General features: G+C 43.9%; 2 protein-coding genes across 3 annotated transcripts in view; one reads left to right on the top strand and one right to left on the bottom strand.

Annotated features, from left to right (window-relative positions):
* The window catches only part of FBLN2 (fibulin 2), a 632659-nt gene that overhangs the window by 221058 nt on the left and 387071 nt on the right, over nt 1-24530 (bottom strand). The window lies entirely within an intron of this gene.
* On the top strand, nt 10449-10898 carry RPL32 (ribosomal protein L32). Its single transcript, XM_086937597.1, has one exon. The coding sequence runs from the start codon at nt 10506-10508 to the stop codon at nt 10896-10898; it is 393 nt and encodes a 130-aa protein (XP_086793723.1). The 5' UTR covers nt 10449-10505.

Below are 24530 nucleotides of genomic sequence, written 5' to 3'. Positions count from 1 at the left end.
AATTGTCCTAAATCATTACGATAACACTGGATATGGAAGATAGCTAGAGGTAATGGTGGGCAGAGAGGGAGAGAGGTTCAGATAGATAATTAGAATAGACAGAGGTCAAATAGATAGAAAGTTCAGTTTTCCACGTACCCCAATGGAAGGTGGGAGCCTTGGGCTATTGCCCACTTTGCCCATGGCTTAAAAAGCCTCTGCACAGGGAACTGAGTCGATTGAGAAGATGGAACATCCAAACGCTACATTCTGAGTTCCAAGGAGGGTCCTCCATTGGAGCCGAGGAGCATCACCCCACTTAAATTACCCACAAAGATGAAAAATGAAATGGTAATACATTACCATTTTATCTTTCATCTTCCTGTCCCGAGCCAAGCGTCAGGACAGAGGTGGGGTCATTGCTGAATGACAGCAGCAGGGAGGAGTGTGGGCTGTACGTGCATTTTTCAAAGTGCGCATGTCTCTTTCGCCGTCCGTCTTGTGACGACCAGTCAAACATACACAGTTTGAAACCTCTAATCCAGCTTTCATAAGACAGCTTGGTTAGAGTAAGTGCAGGCCTCCAGAGAGCTGGGGAGCACCAGTGAGGCTGCGCCCTTCAATCAGGGTTCTGCTCTCACAGCCTGTGAGCAGCACCAGAATTGGTGCCCACACAGCAGCTTGCAGTTCATCAGAAGAGATCCGGAGCTGAGGACGTCTGTTCAGGTAAGTTTCATCTTTTAATATTTTCACATGCGTGCCTGACCACTCCCCCCCACCCCCCAGGTGTTGACAGTTGCCACTGCTGAGCTCTTTCTGAAAGAAGTGAGCCACTTGGACCTTGTTTCACCAATGCCAGGGGTGTGTGTTTGTAATAGCAGATTGTATATACTGGCACATACAATAAATTTATGGCATTAATACTGTTGATGTCTGCAGTTAGGCAAATATAGTTGCAAACACAATTATAGCACTTTTGGTCCTTCGGTTCGGACAAATACCAAGTTTCATATTATTTGCATTTATACAGCGCTTACTACCTCGGACTAGGCGTTGATGCTAGAATGTTCAAAAGAAAAAAGGTGCAGAGTTGTTTGGCAGCATGAGATTCAGAAATCATGGATGCCTCAATCAGGAGAATAATGGTGCAGAAGTTGGACTTGTTGAAAAGGTCCAGCTCTGGTTTTTTCATAAGTGGAAGAACAATGCTCAATTTAAAAGGTGCAGGAGCTGTCACATGGGTGAGAGACAATTTAAGAATACTATGAAGGTTTCAATACAGGCAAGAAGCATAGTGGAATAGAGTATAAAGGGAATCACAATTTACAGCCTTCTATATTTGTAGTAGGGTGGAACAATCGAGCAGCTCAGATTCTGTCCAAAGTTAAGAGTAGGTTTGACTAGAAGAAAAAGATAGTGATGTACGTTGAAAAAAAAATCCTTGGCCGAGTTTTCCCTCATCTTCGATCCTTTAGAAATAAAAAAAAATCCTCCAATTCATCAAACAATGATTACGAAGTAATCAGAGCTGACGTGGCCGCAGAAGTCACATCAGTGGTCAATTTGATCTAGTGTTGCCCACTACCCGGTCCCTGATCTTGATTGTGTACTCCTTGTTGTTTCACAGTGTTAACCTCTACTGTACGGAGTTTATTCATGCTTTTGCCTCTGTGTACAGCGCTCTGATACCCGCAAGGGTCATGTTCGCGCTTTATAAAACTTTCCAAATAAATGAAAAAAATCCTATTGAGTGTTTTGGCTGCTATAATTCTGGAGGAATAGAAGTGCGGGGAGAATCTTTTTTATTGCTGAATTACAATTACGTAGAGCAGATGTTTATTCCATTTTCATCCTGTGATAATGGTTTCACCTCCGCTGGTGTTCATGCGCATCAGTCTATGGGAATCAGGGACTAAGGAATCCAGACCCTAAATGATCCCATCATAGTAGGCTGTGTAGTTTACTGAAGAGGCACCTTGGAGAAGGTCGAAGGGAAGGGATGACTGCAAGGTATGCTCTAAATGAGCTCAATTTTAAATTACCAGAGGAATTCCTCATTTGTAAGGGGATCTCATAGTCCCACATGCAGTACGCAGGATATCCTTCCAGGTGATAGTGGGTTCTGCCAATCTACATTACAGATCAAAACAATATACCCATGCACTGCAACCCCTGTATCAACAACTCCATACAAGCTATTTCAGTGGGTGTAACTCCAGGGCCCTCGTAATGTAGCCCCAGATCTTGAAATCAGATGAACAGTGGAGAAACAGTTTGAGACACCCGCTTGCAGGTTCATCATCTCATACAGGCTTGGGACCTGGCGGTCTTGGACACCCCCGGTCGCAAAAAAATCTCAATAGTCAACTGACATGCCACTGGTTAACCTATGGCAGATATTGCAGACCCGCAAGTCCCCCCCCCCCCTTCAGGGCCGTAAAAACACCCCTTCAGCCCCCGCGGTGCGGGGGGGCCCACTCTTCAGTGACTGATGGGGCCCCCTCAGCTCTGGTGAGAGCTGTGAGAAAGAGGCTTTCTCTAAAGCAAGCTTCTCTAAAGCAGCTGCTGTCTGCACTGAGCTGCTCCCGGTGACCCAGGACTGAAGAGAAACAAAGTGTCAACATACATTGTTTCTCTTCAGTCAGAGCCGGTGGGAGTTACAGGTCTGGGATGTGCACAGCATTTACTAGGATCTCTGTGACAGAGAGGTTTTAAGGCATGGGCAGAGGGTCATGGCCCAGGGCCCCAGCCTTTGAGGGGGCCCCCTCACAGAGCCAGCTCTGTTCTGGAGAGAGTCTTGCCCTGATGATCTTGACTAATTCTTAAACAGTTGCAAATAGCATTTTTCTTTAATTTATTTTTCAAGTAGTGAATGTGTGAGAGTCTAGTGCATACATTTCACAGGCAAATGTGTTTATGTTTCATTCAACATACATATAAAAAAGTTTCTTTTAGAACCCAACAGTTTATCACATATGAGAAATGGCTTTGTGTTACAGAGATGTTTTGCAGTAATATTAGTGAACACATATCACTATCCTTGAATATTAGATGTAAACACATTTAGAATTTGGACCAGTGTGCCTGTGCATTGTCAGTGACCTGGACAAAGAGAGCATGAAAGAGCTGAAACTGGATCAGAAATTCAAAGCTGATCCGAAGAGGGGCCCCTAAAATACGTTTGACCCAGGGCCCTCCCAAATCCTTAAGATGTCCCTGCTCTGTAAGTAGGTGTGTTAACCCATTGATCTTTCTGCGTGGGGCGGTGGTGGTTGGGGGTTTGGGGGGAACAGGATTATGTTGCAGTGGAAGATTGATCATGAATTAAATGGTGCGCAGGGCATGCCCGGCCTCTAAATAAATAAAATGGAAGGCTCTGGGCCGGCACTGTTGCGGACACTGTCCTTTTTATCCTATGATGGCCCTTCCAAGAGGGCTGACCTGGCACTGCCCCTTTCCTGCACTGGTGCTGGAATGGTCCATTTCATGCACGGTGTCCATTGCTCGTGGCTGGCACTGTCCCTTGTGGTGATCTAGCCAAAAGTGCTGGTACTGTCCATTTAACGCTCTGGTGTCCCTTGAGAAGTGCTGCACTCTCCTTTTAGGCGCTATGGGGTACTGTTCAGAAGTGTCTCCACTGTCCATGAAATGCTTTAGGACCTGTATTTACTGCCTATGGATTGTCAGAGGTCTGCAAGGATTTATGTATGCAGTGTCCGATATGTGTATGCACTTTGCATTGGAATGCTGTGTGTCTTTTTAGAAATGTGGTTCTGTCCTATGAAAATGTCTGAGATCTGATTGGGTGTGCCTATATTATCCCCTGAAACATTTGGGACTTGTACTGTCACATGAAATTCTAAAGAATCTGTTGGTACTGTCCAAAGAAATGTTCTGAGAACTGTTTGTACTGACCATGGAATGCTCAGGGATCTGTTTGTACTGTTCCGTGGAATGCTCTTAGGTCTGGTGGTGCTTCTGCCCGGTGGAATGCTCAGGGATATGTTTGCACTTCCCCACAGAATGCCCAGGGTTATGTTTGTAGTGTCCCATGGGATGCTGTTACATCTGTTACTGCTACTGTCAAGTGGAATGCTCAGGGATCTGTTTGTACTGTTCCATGGATTGCTCTTAGGTCTGGTGGTGCTACTGACCCGTGGAATGCTTAGGGATTTGTTTGCACTGCTCCATGGCATGCTCGGGGATATGTTTGTACTGCCCCATGGGATGCTTTTAGCTCTGTTAGTGCTACTGCCCAGTGGAATGCTCAGGGATCTGTTTTTTCCTGTTCCGTGGAATGCTCTTACGTCTGGTGGTGCTACTGTCCCGTGGAATGCTCAGGGATCTGTTTGTACTGCCCCGCGGAATGCTCAGGGATCTGTTTGTACTGCCCCATGGAATGTTCAGGGATATGTTTGTACTGCCCCATGGGATGCTCATGGATATGTTTGTAGTGGCCCATGGAATGCCCAGGGATATGTTTGTACTGCCCCATGGAATGCTTTTAGATCTGTTAGTGCTAATGCCCAGGGGAATGCTCAGGGATCTGTTTGTTCTGCCCTATGGAATGCTCAGGGATATGTTTGTACTGCACCATGGAATGTTCTTAGGTCTGTTGGTGCTACTGCCCCGTGGAATGCTCAGGGATCTGTTTGTACTGCCCCGTGGAATGCTCAGGGATCTGTTTGTACGGCCCCATGGAATGCTCTTAGGTCTGTTGGTGCTACTGCCCCGTGGTATTCTAAGAGATCTGTTTGTACTGCCCCATGGAATGTTCCAGGTTCTCTTTGTAGTGCCTGTGGAGTGTTCTGGGATACGTTTGTGTACCGTCCCGTGAAATACTATGGAATCTGTCTATGCTGTCCCACGAAATGCTGTGAAGCTGGGTTGGATGTATTGATACTGTCCCATAAAGTTCTGTCGAGAAGTGCTGCTTCATGTCCTAGAAGATGCTCTTAGATCGGTTTGTGTTTTCACTATTCCACCGCACATGCAGCAGACTCGCAGAGATCCGCATCATATGTACAGCCCCATCAGCAGTGGTGGATGCCTGCTGAGACTGCTGGCTCTGACTCTGCCTCACTAAAAGTAATCAAATTCTTCAGAAAAGTGCTTCTGCCAGTCCGTGGAAAGCATTACAGGTATGTTGAATCGTTCCTGGGGTGTCCCGTTAAAAGTGTGCTAAGCGTCAAGCTCGCACTGTCCCTTTAAACGTGATGCACTGTTCTTGATGCCAAGTGCTGCTACTCATAATGCGGCCATATTGCTCTCGCTGGCTGTTGCTCACCCATATCCATTAATGATTGTTGCCAGGGCAATTTTGTTTGCAGTGTGTGGTTTTTTTCACCAGTTCTTTGGAATTACCAAAGAAATAGTATTGAGTTGTTCCCCATCAAGCTTCTATTGCCAGCCCACTCTATTCAAGTAGCATGTGGGTTCGTGGGATTTAAATGGCCCCCATTGCATGACGCTTCCCTCTTCTCACAAAGGGAATGCAAAGGGAATGCAGATGTTAAGTGTCTTGCGGCATCTTTCATGGCATGTGCGAGCTATATTAAAAGTGCAGTCACCTCGGTTCACAAGCTTCCTCAGTGGGTTTCGCTTTTAAATCCAGTCCTGGATTTGCTCTGGTAAGCTCTCGGTAAGAATGGGCCCTTGACCATGAGGGATCACCCACCTTGTCCCACCCCTACGGACCATCCGAGTTTCAGTGGGTGGAGGGTGGTAATTGGATAATTTGCATTCAGGGAGGGCATCAAGGTGGGGCGGCTGGGGCCCGGTCGGCAAAAAAAGTAAAACATAGTGTAGGGCGGTACATACTTCACCCACTCTCCATCTCATTCCGGTCATACACCTGAAGGAAATTCGGCAATATATACTATAAAATCAATAGATCAATCTACAAGCAAAATGAAAGCCTTTCCAAACGATATCTATATTTTAGTATTTCTACTAGTGGTTGTCTAATCTCACATCCGGGTTCTAACGTAGTCAGTATATATTGATGAACATCACGATCCCTGTAATAGGCAATGTTTCCTTAATTCGCTCGCTGCTTTAACTTGTTTATCTACTTTAGTTGATCATTGTTGTACTAAATACTATTTTATGTCATCAGTGACCAACTAAAGTCTTTAATGTGGCTTTAAGTTTGGCTGATATATTGTTTGCTGTGCTCTCATTCCTCACGTATGTCTCAGTCATGTATTAGTTATTCCTGGAAGACATTCCGGCAGTTTGGCCATTCACCCTCCAAAACTTAGAGCTTCTTTTATCAAATGCCTCAGAGCATTCTACGAGGAGCAATGTGCATATATACCTATCTGTGATAAACGAATTACTTCTACCACTTGTGAGTTTGACCTGAGGAATTGCTGGACTGAGATGTCGAGATGATATACTGTAGGTGGTGGGCTAGGCCGCCAGGGGGGGGCCTCCATGTGCTGTGCAGGGGGGCCCCCTCAAGTTTCATTACGCCACTGTCCCCCCTTCCCTCTCGGTACCTCTTCAGCCTTTGGTGAGGGTGTACCCGAGTCCCAGGGGGTGCCGGGATGTGTTCAAGGGGGATCGTAAGAGTCTAGGTATGTGTCAAGTGACTCCCACTTCCCTCGGGTTGCTGGCCTCCATGGTGAGTTCTGCAGAGCCATGTTGAGGAGGTCATCACACTAATATGCTTCGTGCTCCATGCCAACCTCTCCTGGATTTCATCAATGAATTGCAAATTTCTAACAACACTTACTTTTCTTGTGGATTTACCCTCAAAGGCCTCCCAAGGCACCGTTAATTTACTATTTGTTTTTTTGCAATTCAAAATCAGTACTGCACCAGAAACAGAGAATAGCTAAATATTTGGTTGGTAGAAAGAAATGCCTGCAAACCACAGCACACTTCTTTTTAGGTTGAAGTTTACCAGGCAGCACGCTGTTTGGTTGCAAAGACATATGAGGCACATGCAAAAAGCACACCTAGGAATGCTTTAGGACTATTGTTTTCCACTCGCTTTGTGTTTTGTTACACACATTGGCTTACTTTCTATTCACTGACTTTATTTGTTTTAGCTCGTCCAGCTTGTGTTTGTCCGTTCCATGGAGCATAGCCTGTTTACCATCTCTCTGATGGTCTCCTTATATGCTTTCATCAGTGTCAGATTGTTTGTTTTCCATGAGAGTCCATTTGTTTTCCTGCAGTCTCCCTTCTGTGCTTCTCTTCTCACCATTAGTGCTCCAGATTGTTTCATAATTTGTGCTCTGCTGTCCCCCGGCACTCCACTTTGTTGTCTTTTGCCCGAATCTTTCCCCCCTGCCCTCCATCCCTCCATGTTGCTTTATCCTCCACCCACTCCCAACCTATGTATTTCTATTCCACGCTCCGCATTCATCTCTCTCGCCAGTGGGCAGTTCCCCCACTTCTCGAAGCTTCTAACCTACAGCCCACCCTCCAACCATTGCAGATGTTGTTTTCTCTCCGCCCAACATCCCTCTGTTGCTGCTGCAACTTAGTGTCTACCCTCACTCCCTTCTGACCCCCGGTTGCTGCTGTTGCTTTTTCCCTGCCCTCTCTTTATTAACTCTGTTGCTGTTTCCCTGCCCACCCTCCATTACACTATCTAGTAGTATCCACCATACCTCCCTCCCTCTTTTGCTGTTGTTGGTTTTTCCCCATCCAACCTCTGTACTGTCAAAGTTGTTGTTTACCATCGATTCCCGAGCGCTTAGAGGCCTGTAGGTGATTGAGCGCGCTACAAATCAAAAATAACAATAACAATAACAATAACAATAACCTCCTTCCGTTCCCTCTGTTGCTTCTCTTGCATTTAACCACCCTCCCTCCCTTGATTGACGCTGCTACTTATTCCCCATCCGCCTTTACTTTGTTGCTACTGTTGCCGCTGTTGTTAGGTGTCTGCCCACCCACCATTGCTGTTGTTGCTTTAACCTCATCCCTTACTTGTGTCCCTCTACTGCTGCTATTGCTTAGTGTTTGTCACCCTCTCTCCATTCCCTCTGTTGCTACTATTTCTGTTTCCCTGCTCAAGCTCCCTCTGCTGCTGCTGGTGTTTAGTGTCCATCCACCCTTGTCTCCCTCCATTGTTGTTGCTGCTTTTTCCCTGCCCATCCTCTCACTGCTGTTATTGTTGTTTAGTGTCTGTCCACCCTCCCTCCGTTGCTGCTTCCTGCCTGTTCACCCTCCCTCTGTTATAGCTTAGTGCCCACCCATCCAACATCCCTCCATTGCTCTTTCCCGCCCATCCTCTGTCTGATGTGGCTTCTTGTCCACATAGCCTCTGTTGCCGTTGCTGCTTTCTGCCACCCACCCTCTATTGTTGCATTTCCCCTTGACTAGTTGCCCTCTGATTTTGCCTCTTCTATCACATCCCGTCCTCCATTTCCATTGTTACCTTCCCCACGGTTTCATTTTCTAAAGCTCTTTGGCGAAATCGGCTTTTCCAATGGGTCTTCACAGCGAGAACTATTAGTTTTGCCACTGCTTGTTTTTTTCACACACCAGTTCAGTCAACAATGTTAATTAGTACAAGATTCACAGAGTTGGGAAGATGAAAGCATTTGTGAAATGTATTACTTAAAACGTAGTCCAAACCACAAAACTCAGTGGGCAAGTAAGAACTCTGTACTAAGCATGTGCTTTGTTTATTCAACTTCATGTGGTCCAAAAATGTCATTGAATGCAGAAATCCATTCTTTTGTTTCTACTCCGCTGCCATCATAAGTATCTACTCCTCACATCCAAATACAATATACAGAAAACAGTGTTCCAGGGTTGCCTTCATGCTCGGATCCGTGCCATACAAAATGTTCAGAGTTTCTCTAAATTATTTCCAAAATGAATGTAAGTTCTCGGAAACAATGTCTGAGTTGCCTCTCAGGGCCATACAGAAGGGTAAAACATAAGTTAATTTAAGATATCTAAGAAATGAAGGGTAGGCAAGAAAATGAGGCAAAAATATATTCAATTTTAATCTGGTGATATTGTGGTGAAGGAGTAAAATAATGTACTCTGGTAAGTGGGATAGCAAACCTGTTTCCCCTGTTTTGCTGCATCTACAGATTTGTGGTAATCACCTCCAAGCGTGGCAGTAATGACCAAAAGTGCCATCGGCATATAAAGGCTACCACTGAGGAAGTGGCACTCTCTGGCGTTTATTAAGGTACTGCACATTTTTCCCAATGTGTATAAGCTTTCTTTACACACTGTGGTAATTACCATTACATCTAACTACAACTTCCTGCAGTGATTATCGACATCTAATGACTGTTCCAACCAAGCTCAGTAAAGATGCAGAATTTGCCAGAAGTAAATATGATCCCACTGATTACTCCCATTTTGACTGGTAAACTCCTAATTACTGCGACCTGCAGTAACACTATTTGCACCATAAGTGTCTGCAAAGGGGGTGGGGTGGGGTGGGGGGCATAAGGGATGGCACTTGATCATGTATTTTTCCTTCACCCTTTAAAAAATGTTCAAGATCACGTTGACGGTATTATAGCGGCAGCGCAATCTCGATTTTTTTTTTATTATCCCCCCCTCTGAAAAAATGTACGCGGACGCCCATGATGTGTACTGGTGGTAATTACTGTGGAATCTGGGAAGGAATCGCTATCTGTGTTCCTAAATTTAAATGAGGTAGATGGTAGTGGGGGTTGATCGAAGTATGGCGGGAAGAGGTATAACCTCCTCCCACCAAAACTCTAAATAAAAGCTTGAACCATTAATTAATTTGATGACTCAGGAACATGAATTGGCAACATTTTGGCTCATCAAAATGCTTATAAGGTTTAGTATTGTCACAAACCAATTTAGCCCTATAGTAAGGCACGTTGATTTACTTTGGTGTGGAATCAGTGCGCATGTTTTGGGTATTCCTAAACATCGACATTATGGAACTGTGAGTTTAGTGTACGATTAAGGAAGACAATTTCCATCCCGCTTGATTAATAGTAGAAATGTTAATGAGGATAGTGCAAAAAAAGGACATATACAGTTTCCTAAGAAAACTAAGTAACTTCTTGATTTGAAAATTAGATTTTTTTCAGATAAGTAAAGGATTTTGAAAAGATAATCATGAGGCTGGTAGAAAAGCATCACTAATCAGCATTTACGCACAGGCTTTTACAAAACTCTTACAAAATTATATATGAAAGAAACACAGCAAGAAGAGGAAGACTGCACGTAGGCCTTTATAGCCTTGCCCAGTAACCTTCAGTATTGGGACATTGTTGCAGTGCCAGAAGGTGGACTAAGACTCGAGTCTTCACAGCCGAAACGTCCGCTCTGAATTACCCTTACTTACCTTTTCCACTAGCCACCCTCAAACAAAAAAAATCACTCTTACCTCCCTTTACCACTACCGGCATATAAACCATTTTTTATTTGAAATAACACAATAATTATATTATTTGTAAAAGAATACTTACCAATCATGGTAAAGGTACAAATACTCACCTATGTGGTACCTCTTCCTTTGGCCTCTCTGCGGAGCAGGCGGACATTTTTGAGCCGCAATCATGGCTGCCCTAAGACCTCTTGTCAAACCGAGGATTCTTAAGAAAAGAACCAAAAAGTTCATTCGTCACCAGTCTGATCGTTATGTCAAGATTAAGCGTAACTGGCGCAAACCACGAGGTATTGATAACAGAGTGCGCAGGAGGTTTAAGGGCCAGATCCTGATGCCCAACATTGGTTATGGTAGTGATAAAAGGACCAAGCACATGTTACCCTCAGGCTTCCGAAAGTTTCTGGTACACAACGTGAAGGAGCTGGAGGTGCTAATGATGAGTAACAAGTCCTTCTGTGCTGAGATCGCCCACAATGTTTCATCCAAAAACCGCAAGACCATTGTAGAGAGGGCCGCCCAGCTCGCCATCAAACTCACAAATCCAAACTTATTGGCATGGTAAAGGCTGCGTGGTAAAGACATTGCATGGTAAAGACTGCGTTGTACAGTCTGCCTCCCAATTTTCACCAGGACAGACTGGCTACCAGGCTGTTCAGAGGGCTGGTGAGGTGGGGGTTGGTGTCACTGCTGTGGGGGCCAGTTTTGTTTTTGGGACCTGCTTGTCACGTTCCTACTTGCAGCACTTCTAAATAAACAATCCAAAAACAAATGGTTTTAAAGAGTGCTTAAAGCATACTTTAAAACTATTTGTTTTTGCATTGAGGAGTGCGAATCTTGGAGCAGGGATGCCCGGGAACGTTTGTGTGCATGAACTCAAAACTGTGTTTGTGTGTAGTAACAAACATCTTCTCAGTCCATTCTCTCACTGGACACAGATGGAAATGTAGTTCTATCTAGAGAAGGAGTACATCTGTTTCTAGGTTGGGAAGTTTTAGAAAACTCCCTAAAGATTGGTGGGATGTAGGCTAAGTGGTGCTTAATTTGTGAAGATGGGAGTTGGTTATGGACACCAAAACTCATTTTGGGGACCTGGACTTTTATTCATCATCAGCCTTAACCAAGTGCAAGAGGGAAGAAACAAAAAAGAGAGAAAAGAGGTCAGGAAAGATAGGAAAACAGTGGCAATGGATAGAATCTTAGATGAAGAAAGAACAGGCAAAATTGAGATACAAAGTCAAGAAATAGAAAGTGTTTGAAGAAAACGACATGAGGTGGAATTAAAGCTATTCAACCATAGTATTCAGAAAATCTGGAATTTAGAATGTTTAAATCTAAAAGGAACTCACAAAAGGATTCGGGGTACCTTTGGAAAACTGCAACAGTCTCAACTTTCCAGAGGAACTCATGGCAATCTTTGTGACTTCCAAAATGTATGTCTACATCAATAGCATACATTCGTTTTTTTGTCTGAAATAGAAGTAGCAACAAGTGTATAACTTCACAAGATGTAGGCATGTGCCCAGGCACCTGGGGAGTTACATATGTTTTGGGTAATGTAGTCAATAGTTATTGAACACTGTAAGAATCCTCTTATTATAAGTATGAAATGATTTATGAAAGCAAATCGTGTTGCAATGCTTGCAGTACATGTTAACGATATGAATCTATCTGGCAGTTTTCAGCCAAACTGCTGTATTTGCACTTTGCTGAAAGAACCCTTATTATTTACTACAGTTTTTTCTAAAGTATACAGTAAAACAGAATGTATAACCTTCACATGAAACAACAGAAAATTGCTCAAATGTCATAATCTATCACTAGTTAATGGCTTGATAGGGTACTTTCTAGATAGTACTTGGCAGGTTTCAGCAGAATAGCACGCATCATTTACACGAGCTAAGTGTTATATTTTATTTATGGGCCGCATCTTCCAAACGTTTATTTTCTTGCTCAAATATGTTTTCTTTGGCAGCAATATCCACTGCCATAGCTGACTGACACAAAAACGCTATGAAATACTTCTCCGTCATGTATTTTATTTTAGAAATCCTTGAGTAGGATAATAAACTGTAAGTTCAGTGAGAAAGCTAAGGGGGGAGGCGGAGGTGAGAAAATTGTGTCTGTCAACTACCACCATTTCCACGCCCGAGAACATGTTGTCTGTCGGCCACCAGCCCCCTCCCCGGAACAAGTCGTCTGTTGGTCGTCACCACACCGCTCTTACCTACAGAGGGCAGCAAACTTAGGGTTCGCCCCGGGTTGCAGTAGGTCTATCTGCACCGCTGTTCTGTCACACTGATTTTAGGTACGACTGTACATTCATTACTTTGCTAAAAACTTGAAAAACTTTTGCGTCTACTTTATTCTAATGTACTCTTGGCTAGTTCAATGTTTTTCTATCAGTATATCTTTGACCCCTCTTAACATTCTTGTATTCCACTACACTCTTGACCCTTCTTAACAATTTTGTATTTCAATATAACCTTGAGCTTTCTTAACATTCTTGTATTGACTGTTAAGGGAGTTTTGTTCTCCATCTTTGAGGCTTGCTATCTGTCCTAGTACCAAGACGCCTTCTGGCAATCGCGCGCTGTATAAGTGGATAAATCAAATCAAATCAAATCAAATCATATTCCACTATATACCCTTGACCCTTCGTAACGTTTTTTGTATTTCAGTATATATATCCTTGACCCTTCTTAACGTTTTTTGTATTCCAGTATATCCTCAACCTTTTTTAAAGTTTTTTGTATTTCAGTATATCCTTGACCCTTCTTAACGTTCTTTGTATTTCAGTATATCCTGGACAATCCTTAATGTTTTGTAATCCGGTATATCTTTGACCCGTCTTAATGTTCTTGTATTCTAGTATTTCCAGTATATCCTGGACCCTTCTTAATGTTTTTTGTATTCCAGTATATCCTTGACCTTTATTAAAATTCTTGTATACCAGTATATCCTTGACCTTTATTAAAATTCTTGTATTCCAGTATATCCTTGACCTTTATTAAAATTCTTGTATTCCAGGATATCCTTAACCACTCTTAACGTTGGCTGAATACATTCACTTTAACCAGTTGCTTAATGGAACTTGAGGGACCCCACCTGAAAATAACATGGAGCGGTCCCCCATGCTTTGGACCCATCTGGAGTTCTCAGGCCAGGGGCCCACCCACCTTGCACAGTGCCGGAGGAAGCCACTTGGAGCTCGGGGACCCTCCGCATGTTGGGGCTATTGTTACGCCACTGAATTTAACAATGTTCCTTTAGTTCTGAAAATTAAGATTAGTTATGTTTCTACTTGTAGAGGAACAGTACGTATTAATTTTAGGTGTAACTGTACACTTTCATATTTATTACTGCAACATATTGTATACCGGGGGCCAGATTTCCAAACCTTTTGCCCTGGATTTATGTCACAAACTTGGAGAAAATGTTTTTTGTTGGATTTACTTTCCAGCGCAAAGCATATTTTGCATTGAAAAGTACTGTTTCACATAACTCTTTGTCAAGTAGGCGTTCCACGGGTGGTACTTGTGGGTTCCCATGCAACCGCTCAGGGTTTTTGGACCAACTCTCTACCTACTAACAATAGTAGACTGGGTTTTGCAAAAAATGAATGCCACTTTGAAGCCGGTGTTAACCTTTTCCCCGTCCGACGTCACAGTGGGCATATGCGGAGAATGACTGCTGGCCATCCAAACTGCGCACGTGTAATTTTTTTCGGCACTGAATTGGCCGCCGCAGCTACTAGTCTAAAAAGAGCAATGCTTTTCTTTATCCTAACTTTTCCCACTTTGCATCTGTATTGCTCTGTGAAGTATTCACCCGAAGTGGGAAAGCTTTTAATGTTAGTTTAAGCATGATATTTTGTACTGGAATGCATCCTTCCATCACAAACCCTATGCTAGGTTCACACAGACACATTTGCACTATAGTGCACAGGTGTGTGTGTGACGCTCCTCTGCTTGGTTGTGTGCCAGCGCTAGAGAAAGAGCTGGATAGTGCCATATCTCTGTAGATATTGTGATTTTCTACTCTCTCCCTATCATACAACGCAGTGCAGCAACTTTGTTGCTGCATTGCGTTGTGTCAGTTTGGTAAATCTTGGCCCAGGTGTCCTTATTTATGGTCTGACTTGTCAAGGTAGCTGTCGCCAGACAATTATGTGAGCATCACTAGAGAGGGTTTGGCTCTGCCCACATGTTGGGAGCCAGGAGTACATGTTTTGTTTGGGCAGAAGTTGTCTGCTTCCACAAAAAAGTACTAGCCCTTCAACCATCTATGATCATTCGATTTATTTGTTTAGCTACTTGAGATTGAACGTTTAGGGCACACACATGACATTGTAATGCTTTTAAAGTGTCTTAGAAAACTAGATAACTTAGGGTGTTTTCTCTGGCAGCAGCACAGAAGGAGGGGGGCAGTCATTAACCTACATGGATTTTTAGGTCTGAATTAACTTACATTAGTAGTATTCTACAGTTCTTGGCTTTCACACAAATGCATCAATCAATCTATCAAACAGCATTGGAATTTGCATCACTGTCACCCCATGGGTATATGGGCGCTGTGTCTCCATTGAAGAGCCAGATTTTGAGTCTATTTCCTAGGTCTGCCAGTGAGGGGCCTTTACAGAGCTGGAAGAGAAGGTCATTCCAGGTCTTGGCAGCGATGTATGAGAAGACACGGCCGCTGCTGCGACGGATGTTGGGGGTGTGTGCGAGTGCAAGTGAAGAGGAGTGTAGGTTTCTAGAGGGTTGGTGGAAGTTCAGTTGATTGTTGATGTAGACATTAGAGTACATATCCATTACCATTCTATTTACTCATTATGCTTTAGGTTACCATACAACATTCCTTTAAAGCCAGACTTATTGGCCTTGCCAATACTTGTTTCGCTGCTTACAGCCAGTGCAGAATACCTTGGCGTGGTGCTCTAGTAAGAAAAGCTACTAAGGTTAAGCATTCTGCCATTTATAGTTCCAATCTAGGAATAATTACATCTTTGGAAATTCAGTAGCCATTTACATGTTTGTGAGCGAAGAAGCTATTGTACATATGCTAGAAAGTCTATTCCACCACCATCTCTAAACTTGTCCACATTCGCCAAAGGTGCATAACATCTAGTCCAAGAATGCTAATGATTCAGAAATACTTTTTAAGTGCCATCAGGCTTCTAATAATCAAAAGACTTGCATCTTAGCAAAGTCATCAACTTGACATTACTCTTTCATCACCCTCATGCACAGTGTTAGAACACCGGGGATTATATTATCAAAATATTCAGGTGGACTGTTCCCATGGGGATTGGGGCCAAGACGGATTTGCATATGGCTTGGTCTAAACTGGAAGGGTATGCCCTGACGTGGGTCCCATGCTCACTGAGGGGTGACACCTCGGATCCACTCCCAGGATGCTTGTTTCTGGTTCAGGGAGGACCTGGCCTCGCAGTTCAGGCTCGACTGCTCCAATGGGGAGCAGGGTCAAGACTGATTTGCATATGGCTGGGCCTAAACTGGAATGGCGTGGGATGCAAAGAAATGGTGGATTTAACCCAGATCGGTGACTGGAGGTGAATGTTTGATTGCTTTAGCATTCCGTTCATCATCTGTTCTTTTTGCCTTCGTGGCCCTAGGTGGGAAGGGTATGTCCAGACGTGGGTCCCGTGCTCGCTACGTCATCAAATTCAAGCTTGCCTGACTGATGAGGGGTGAATCCCCGAAACTGATTGGGTACATGCTTTTTTTTGCCTACTGTTATACCCAGCAGTGACTGTTAACATGTTACGCTCACTATTATCCATGGTTCTTCACTCTGCTCTAAACTACTATGAGTGCTGCTCTGTGTAATTTGTGCCAGTAGCGAGATCCCATGTATTGCAATGTTTACAAACTTATGTCATGCTAATCATGTTGACATAAAACAGCATCCCTTTTGCCTCAATCAAGTAACACTATAGCTGCTTAGTGGCCAAATACAATTATGTAAGTAAGTTATGCTTTCAGGCTGAAATAAGCCAGAAACATATTTCTTAAAATTATCCTTTGTTTTTGGACTCATTTGTTTGTTTTTGTTTCAGTGTTATTGTTGGGTGGATGACATACTTCAAACATGTTGAACTAGAGTGATATTTCTCAAAGCAAGTACCTGATGAACTAGCCAAGCTAGACTTGTCAGAGGTAGTACAGAGCAAGGTTTAGTTTGGCTTTAGGATCCAGATCACTTCTCAAGCCAGCACGATCTTCCTTATTTCGCCTTTTCTGTTTTGCATCATCTACTTCTCAGTAACTCTCGTTAAGCAATATTTTTATAACCTTAGCTGCAATTACACTTTGCTACTCTGGGAGGAGGACCATGGTTATTTATATGTTTGATGCAACACTACCCTGGCTCTCTTTGTTGGCAGGGAAGTTTTCTAACAACAAAAGTAAGATCGTACAAGGAAACCAATGTACCAGGGAGGATAGCCCCTTTTTATTATAAATGAAAATGAATCCAAAACCAAAAAATGGTATGGTCAGCACGAAAAAACATGCATTTAATCAGCTGTGCCTAAAGCGTGAAAGAGCTTAAAACAACCTACTGCCTGTAACCTCTAGTTATGAAGCAAACCTGGAGATGTCACAAGGCTTAGAAACGTCTATAATAATGTCAATAATTAATAATGCCTTCATGATTAGAGGTTTACATCTGTGTATCTGTCTGGTTCTCTCGCACACCTTACATCTACACACACACACACACACACACACACACCCAAACACACCCACCACACACACACACACACACACACACACACACACACACGTGCACACACACACACACACACGCACACACAACCACACACACACACACACACACACACCCACACACACACACACACACACACCCAAACACACCCACCACACACACACACACACACACACACACACACACACACGTGCACACACACACACACACACACACGCACACACAACCACACACACACACACGCACACACACACACACACACACACACACACACATAGTGTAACAATAAGTGGCTGGTCTTGTTGCAGGCCCTGCACTATTAATCACAGTCTGGGTGTTGACAAACTGGCCTTACATTGGTTGGCCGGCCAGTGCCTGTGGCCTTTGCTCTTTGCTGATGCCTGCCTAGATGATGCCTCCATGTCTCATGACTCCAACCAGGATTCACTCTCTCGCCCACCTATTTGCATCCTGAGGCCAGCGCAGTAGAGTCCACCCGCAGCGGGTCAGAGGGCCCAGCGGCCCAGGTCCAACATTGTTCAGCACACATAAAAACAGCAAAACGCCAAGCATGATTGTTTATGGACAGGAAGATGTCCCTTCCTGCACATTTATTTGATTTATTTATTTGAAAAGTTTTATAGAGCGCGAGCATGACCCGAACAGTGTATCAAAGCACTGTACATGTAAGCAAACCATAAAAGAAGTTAAGCAGACATAGGGTGATCAACATAGATATAGCATAGATATCTGACGACAACGCCAAATATGGTTACGTGGTAGATCCTGGCTGTAAAGCAAAAGTTAAAAGTAAATTTGGTGATTTCAAGTCTAGAGTTGCAGGCAGCTTTCACGGAGAAGAGCGTTCCATATTCACGTAAACAATCATTCCCCATACCTCAAGCATCCTTGCACTATGGTGCAATGGTGCCTGCGTTGGGGCTAAGCAGCTGAAATTGGCACCAGCGCAGGGGGTAACGCAGGGCTGCACTGTATTGTTGTAAATATGGTGCGGCCCTGCATTTAAGAAGTAGCAGAGCGCGGCGTTAAGCCAAGAAGGCTAATGCTGTGCTCCGTCACTTCTTTGTAAATATGCTCCCTTGTGTCATTGGTTCTCTCTATTCAGAATCATCATTTCATCAGCATCGAAGGGCAGCATAAGTGGCAACACCTACTCTTCAGACACCCTACCACTGACAATGACATCACAGAAAATGACACCACAGCATGAAGTTTGATCCCGCTGATGAGCATTTATCTGAAAAAAACGAGAGCACTGCAGTTTGATGTGCAGTGTCTCCCAATAGTCACACACAACCAGCCACTTAAACCAAAAACATCTAAATTAATGATTAATTGTAACTAGTGATTATTTTCATTTATGGCATAAGCTCTGTTTCCTTTCTCTTTCAAAACCCCATCTCTTCCTTTTTATTCTCAACTCTCTCCATAATAAATTAAATGACTCCCTTAGCTGAGCTGGCAATTTCTGAAGAGTGATTGCTTCGCAGAGAAAAAGGCCAGCTTTAAAACATCAGCGTTCCTGCGTAAAATATGTAATTTCAGGCTAATGATTCCATCAAACTGCCGAGAACATGTTTCTGATGGTTTTTTTAAATACGTTTTTTTGTTGCAACAGACATTCTTGAGTTGTAAAACCAGCATGTCTTCTGATATCTCCTTCAGAACTGCCAGGAAGAAATGACCCTCGACTTTGCCATTATATCATCCTTCAACCATGCTACCGCGCGGAACTGTCTAAAATCTGTTAACCAAGCAAAGCACTCGAACCGATCTCAATCTAGTGCTGTACTTCTCTTCTGCATGCTTCATGAAGACACTGATGATACTGGCATGTTTTCGTTTTTTTTTCCTTCAAGCTATTAGGTTATGCATCTTCGTGGAAGAACTACTTATTTCTTTACAGAGTTGCTAAAACTCAAAAACTTTAAGACCAAGCCGCATAATTAAAAAAATGAATAGGCGATATCTATTTTATAAGTTTATTGGTTGTTCACTCTGATTTTATGGAAATGTCTTGCTTTTTGCTATTTTTGTACCACGATCTTCGATGTGCATTGAGATTAAAGGCATATAACATCACCCTTCACTTTCCCTCATCTTTTCCTGTTTAGATTAACCCTGGGCAAAGCCCTACAATACGCACTACGCAAACTGTACGTATCACAGTGCGAACACGCGTAGCATAGTGCAGCGGTCATTTTTTGTTTGCTCGCGGTTCTCAACGTCAAGTTGCCGACCGCGAGCAAGCAAAATTACATCCTGGCGAGGCTTTTTCCTTGTTCGCTATCAGCAACATCAAGTTGCCGATCGCGAGCATGGAAAATAAACCTCCAGGCAAGATTCTCAACGCGGGGAGGTCAGGTTTCTCATTGTGAGTGGTCGCGTATGCGATGAGAAACTACCAGTCCGCGTTGAGAAAGCTGCCGCTCGAGTAAAAATCTCCTTGAGCGGCAGAAAACTACAGCTCGCACTGTACAAGATGCCATTTTCAATGATTGCACAGTGCCGGATGCTTGTCCGCACTGTGCAATCATTGAAAACTGCATCTTGCACAGTGCGAACAGGGTACTACGCAGCTCACGTAGTGCTACGCTTAGTTCGCGTAGTGCGAAGTGCACTTCGCGTAGCTATGCATAGCGCTACTTCGCAAACTACACCCAGGGTTAGATTAGAGGTCTAAGCCTTTTCATGTCTACGTGCAATGACGTGTATGTCTCAAAAGCCACCTAAAAAGCAGAAGATACAGAAATCGAAGGCAGATCATGAGGCACCAACAATGTCTAAAAAGCCAGCAGGAGCACCAGTAGTTGAGGGAGATAATCACATTATAAATCATGTGTGCGGCCCATACTACATCTAAACAAAGGGGCACATGCATCATTGTAGGATTTTGCATATCCTAAATAGCGAAAATGAAGGAATCGCTATTTAGGAATTGCAAAATCCTATGCATCAAGAAATCCTAAATTTTTTTAGGATTTCTTAAATTTCGGAATTTGCGATTCCTTATTTGCGAATCGCAATTAAGGAATGGCATTACATTGATTCCTATGGGGCTAGAGGCCCATAGGAATCAATGCCGTTTTGCATTTCTTTTTTTAGGAAATCGCAATTTGTTGATGCATTGCAAGGGTGCAGAGGGGGGTCCTGCACCCCTGAAATGTATTTTAAAGTGCATGTTTCACACACACATGTCCTAAGTAACATGACACTTTTCAAAATGCATTTTTGTGCTTTTTGAAACAATTTCGCAAATTAACACGAGGGTCAACCTCGTGTTAATTTGCACTTCCTATTTCAAAAAACGCATTTTTTTTTTAAATGATGCATTGCACAAATGCGATTCCTTAAATGCATTCGCATTTTTAGGAAATGCAAAAAAAAACGAATTTTGAACAAATGTTTCATGCATCCCAAAAACGTATTTAGGAAGCGCAAACGGCCGAATTTACCGATTCGCACCGTTTGCATTTCCTAAATAGGTTGATGCATGTGCCCCAAAATTACTTGGCTAAGGCAATACATCTCACGATATGCATTTTTTGCAAACATACACAATGTGTTTTAAAAGTAAAAATAGTAAAATACCTAGTCTAAGGGTGGAAGCCCTTTAAAAAATAATTTTAAAAAATTTAATGAAAGCATAAATATAGTGGCAGATACTGGGTCTGCAAACAAGACGGACTCGCCCTGTAGACGGGTAAATGTGCACAAGCAAAATTCAGTCACTCACAGAGACGAGAGACATTGGCTGAAGTGGGCTCATCCATTGTACGATGCTAGATGCTGTGGTGTGGAAGATGGAAGCAAATTGTGAATGGTATTTGGACAGACCAATGGATGAAGAGGGCTGACCAAAAGCCCCTGCATATATATATATATATAAATATACACACACACACACGCAAATACACACAAACGCACGCACGCATACACAGAGTCTTTTTAGGGCTTGCGCCCTGCATTGCAGAGGGCAGCCCTGCTCGCGCAGGCCAGAGTCCTTTTGTCCGGGGTTTAAAAACAGACCCTGGAATCGCACACGCTCGTGTGCTTTTCCTTTTGGGTTCCGTTATGGTGCACTTGCCTTCCACTGGCTCAGCACCCTCTCTCTGTCGGGCCCTTCTTCTCCCACTGGGAGCTAGGCCCGCTACCGCTGAACATTGCAGCGCTGCTATGCCCAGGTTCTCCTCCTCGCCGGCTGGATCTCCGGCGCTGGCCAAGTGTCTGGCCCATCCAGGGCTGCTTCCTTAGTCCTGCTCACTGCAGCCACGGGCAGGGCACCATCGCCGACACTCACAACATGACAACATGCAGCTGGAGACCTCCTGCAGAAGACCGTCACTTTCTCTCCTCCCAGGGTAAGTGCTTCTGTCGATTGACCACAGCCTCCGAAGTTGCCACACATATTTGTTGCCAGCGTGGCCTCATTTCCTTTCTGGCAGTGGTCAAAGGTTCTTTCCCGGACTGCACAGGGGCTTAACGCTGCCTCTGCACCATTCCTTCCTCTACAGGCTGAGCACTTCTTGACCACACACAGTTCACAGAGCACTTCACCTCATCTCTGCCCTCAGTGCTGTTTGTACTGGGGGATGCACAGTGCTGTGCTGGTTGTATTGGGGGATACACAGTGCTGTTCGCGCTGTTAGATGATAAGTGATGCTTGTTCTGTGCGATGCCTTCGCTGCTTGTGATGAATAACGCGGTGCATAATTTGTGGTGCTCCGTGTGATTTGTGTAGCGTGATGCATAATGCTGTCTGTACCCTGTGATGTCCTGTGTAATAAGATGTCCTGTGTTTTGTATCGTGTGATGCTACATGTTGTGTGTGCTAGGCAGGACTGCTTGTAAGTGATGAGCACAGTGTTCCTTGTACAGTGTGATGCTCATTTTCGTGTGTGCTCTATGATTGGCAGTGTTGTAGGATTCCCACTGCTGATTGTGCTGTGGGACGACCGTGCTCTTTGCACTTTGTGATACCAGCGTCTGGGACATACTGCTTGTGCTCTGGCACGTGCCGTGTTGTTTGTATTAGGGACACACACTTTTGTTGCCAATTTGTGGTGAACGGTGCCGAGTGGTGCGTGCGCCGCTTTACTTAAGGTGTGATGCACTTTGTTGGTTGTGTCGTCCAGTGCACCGTGGTGTCTGTGAAGGATACTGTGATCTAAGCCTGCACTGGGTGATGCTCAGTTCTTTCTGTGCATCATGCGGTGGGTGCACTGTGCTCTTCGTAGAGTGATGCACGGGCTGTGATGTTGGTGTGGTGTTGGACAGTGTTGTTTGAGCTGTGTGATGCACATTACTATTACTGCTTGTGTCGTGTTGAATTGTGCACCATACTGTTAGAGTGAACTGTATATAGTGTTTGATAGTATAATGTGTAGTGCTATTTACGCTCTGTGATAGGCTGTACTCTTTGATTATGTGATAGAAAGAATAAAGAACAGTCCGTCGCGTGCTGTCTGTTGGGTAGTGCTGTTTATGGTGTATAATGCACAGTGAAGTTTCTCCTTGTACTGTGTGATACATTGTGCTCTATGGTGCTTTGTGATAGGTAGTGCTGCGGTGTGCCTGCAGATTCCGGATTGCAGTTTCTTGCCCTTCCTGGAGTACTTTGAGTGTGTTCTGTTTCTGTCAGTTTCTCTAGGCTTTGGTGAAGTGTTGCACTCTACCTTTCTCTTTTGCTCATCTTTCTGATCTTCTCAGATGTCCATCGCTCTAGCTACTCAGATCTCTCTGGGCCTCACGTTGCCCTATACTAACGATCCCTCCGTTCTCTTCAGATTCGCAGCAGTCCATCTCTTCCAGGCTTTTGATGTGGCACATTGAAGTGGCCTGTGAGCAGCACGTGTCAACCAATAAATCATTGATACATATTGTAAAAAAAAAAAAGTTCTGGCTCAAAAACATAAATGCAATAGGTCTCGCATTATTAAAGTTTGAGCTATTGGTATTGCTAAATAATGCAACACCAATAACTCAAACTTTAATAATGCAAGACCTATTGCATTGCAAATGCTTGTTTAAAACCTGAGGCGGTCAAGACATGCAAACCCAGGCTAGGCCTAAAAAAGGGATATAGTGCCGTCCTATTGAAGCATTAGTGGCTAAGTCTGGAATCTCTCCTCGGTTATTCATGTCGGTAGGAGTCACAATTTTATAATGGCTTATGGTGATTAACAAGATAATTTTGGCTCTGATTACCTCTCAATCAAGCCCTCGCTCATCAAGTGCTCTATCTGTAGGCTCTAGGATAGTAATGGAGGAAACACAGACAGTAACCAAAGGCAGTGCAATTCAAAATGATACTCCTGCAGCAGAGAAGCAGACAGAGGAACAAATGGAATTTAAGCTGCTAGCATCAAAAGTAGGTATTGATGTTGCTGAGTTGAAAGTCCAAGTTGGAATGCGAGCAGGAATGCCACAGTACTAGAGATGATTGAATAGCTAGTCACTGATGTGCGTCAGGCTAAGGGCATTATTTGCACTGTGGCAATGTGGGATACTCCGTGACATTTTGATGAAGTCTCCAATCCGTCAAAGTCTAAATAAAGCCTACCACTGACTCAGGCAGTGATTGCTACCTTGTAAGCATGAGCGAATTTTGCGGATCTCGCGTTCGCGAATTTTGCGGATTTGCGGATTCGCAATCCGCAAAATCCGCGAATTCCCGCGAATTTGCGGATTTTTTTTTTTTGTGTTCGCCCGTGTTTCTGCCAGTTCGCGAGGGTTTTGTACACTTTCGCAAATTGCGAACTTACCTGTCGGGTCGCAAGTTTCGCGAACTTGTTGTTTCTACGTGTCCAGCCTGTTTGGGACACTCTTCTTCATCACTGCCACTCTCTGTCACCACTGCCACTCTCTGACTACTCATGCCACCCTCTGGCCCACCCATGCCACCCTCTGTTTCATCACCACACCCTCTGGTTGTCCAGTGTACATTATTTTCGGCAAAGCAAAGCACACCTTCCCTGCCTCAAGTGACCTGAATTAATTTGGGGCTGATTCATGTGTCACAGAATATTTTTTTAGCTGGCACCTGCTTCCTTAGTGCGCCCTGATTAGTGATCTTTTGCACTTGCTAAGTGCTTTCATTGTTGCAAAATTAGTTACAACACCTGCCCTGCCCCAACTGACAATAATGAATTAGGGGCTGATTAATGGATTTTAACTTCCAGCCTGGCTCCTGCTTGTCTCCCTTAGCTGTAATTCAGGACCTTTGTGGCATATGTGTAACTATTCTGAGGTTCAGAGCAGGGTCACATAATAGTTTCAACTGGCAACTGAACTCTGGAGGGGCCCCTCAGGAAGCACTCCAGGAAATGGCTACTAATGATGAGCCTGAACTTTTGAACCTGGTAAGTAGTTACTTTCAGTTTTGCTAAGATCGTATTTCTGCAATTTTGCACTTATTCGCGGG

Source organism: Lissotriton vulgaris, chromosome 9 (assembly GCF_964263255.1).
Source record: "Lissotriton vulgaris chromosome 9, aLisVul1.2, whole genome shotgun sequence".
Lineage (NCBI taxonomy): Eukaryota > Metazoa > Chordata > Amphibia > Caudata > Salamandridae > Lissotriton > Lissotriton vulgaris.
This window is presented reverse-complemented; position numbering and strand designations above follow the sequence as displayed.

What these genes read in the sequence shown, in the direction of transcription:
- RPL32 (XM_086937597.1), top strand. Translation starts at nt 10,506, where the DNA reads ATGGCTGCCCTAAGACCTCTTGTCAAACCGAGGATTCTTAAGAAAAGA.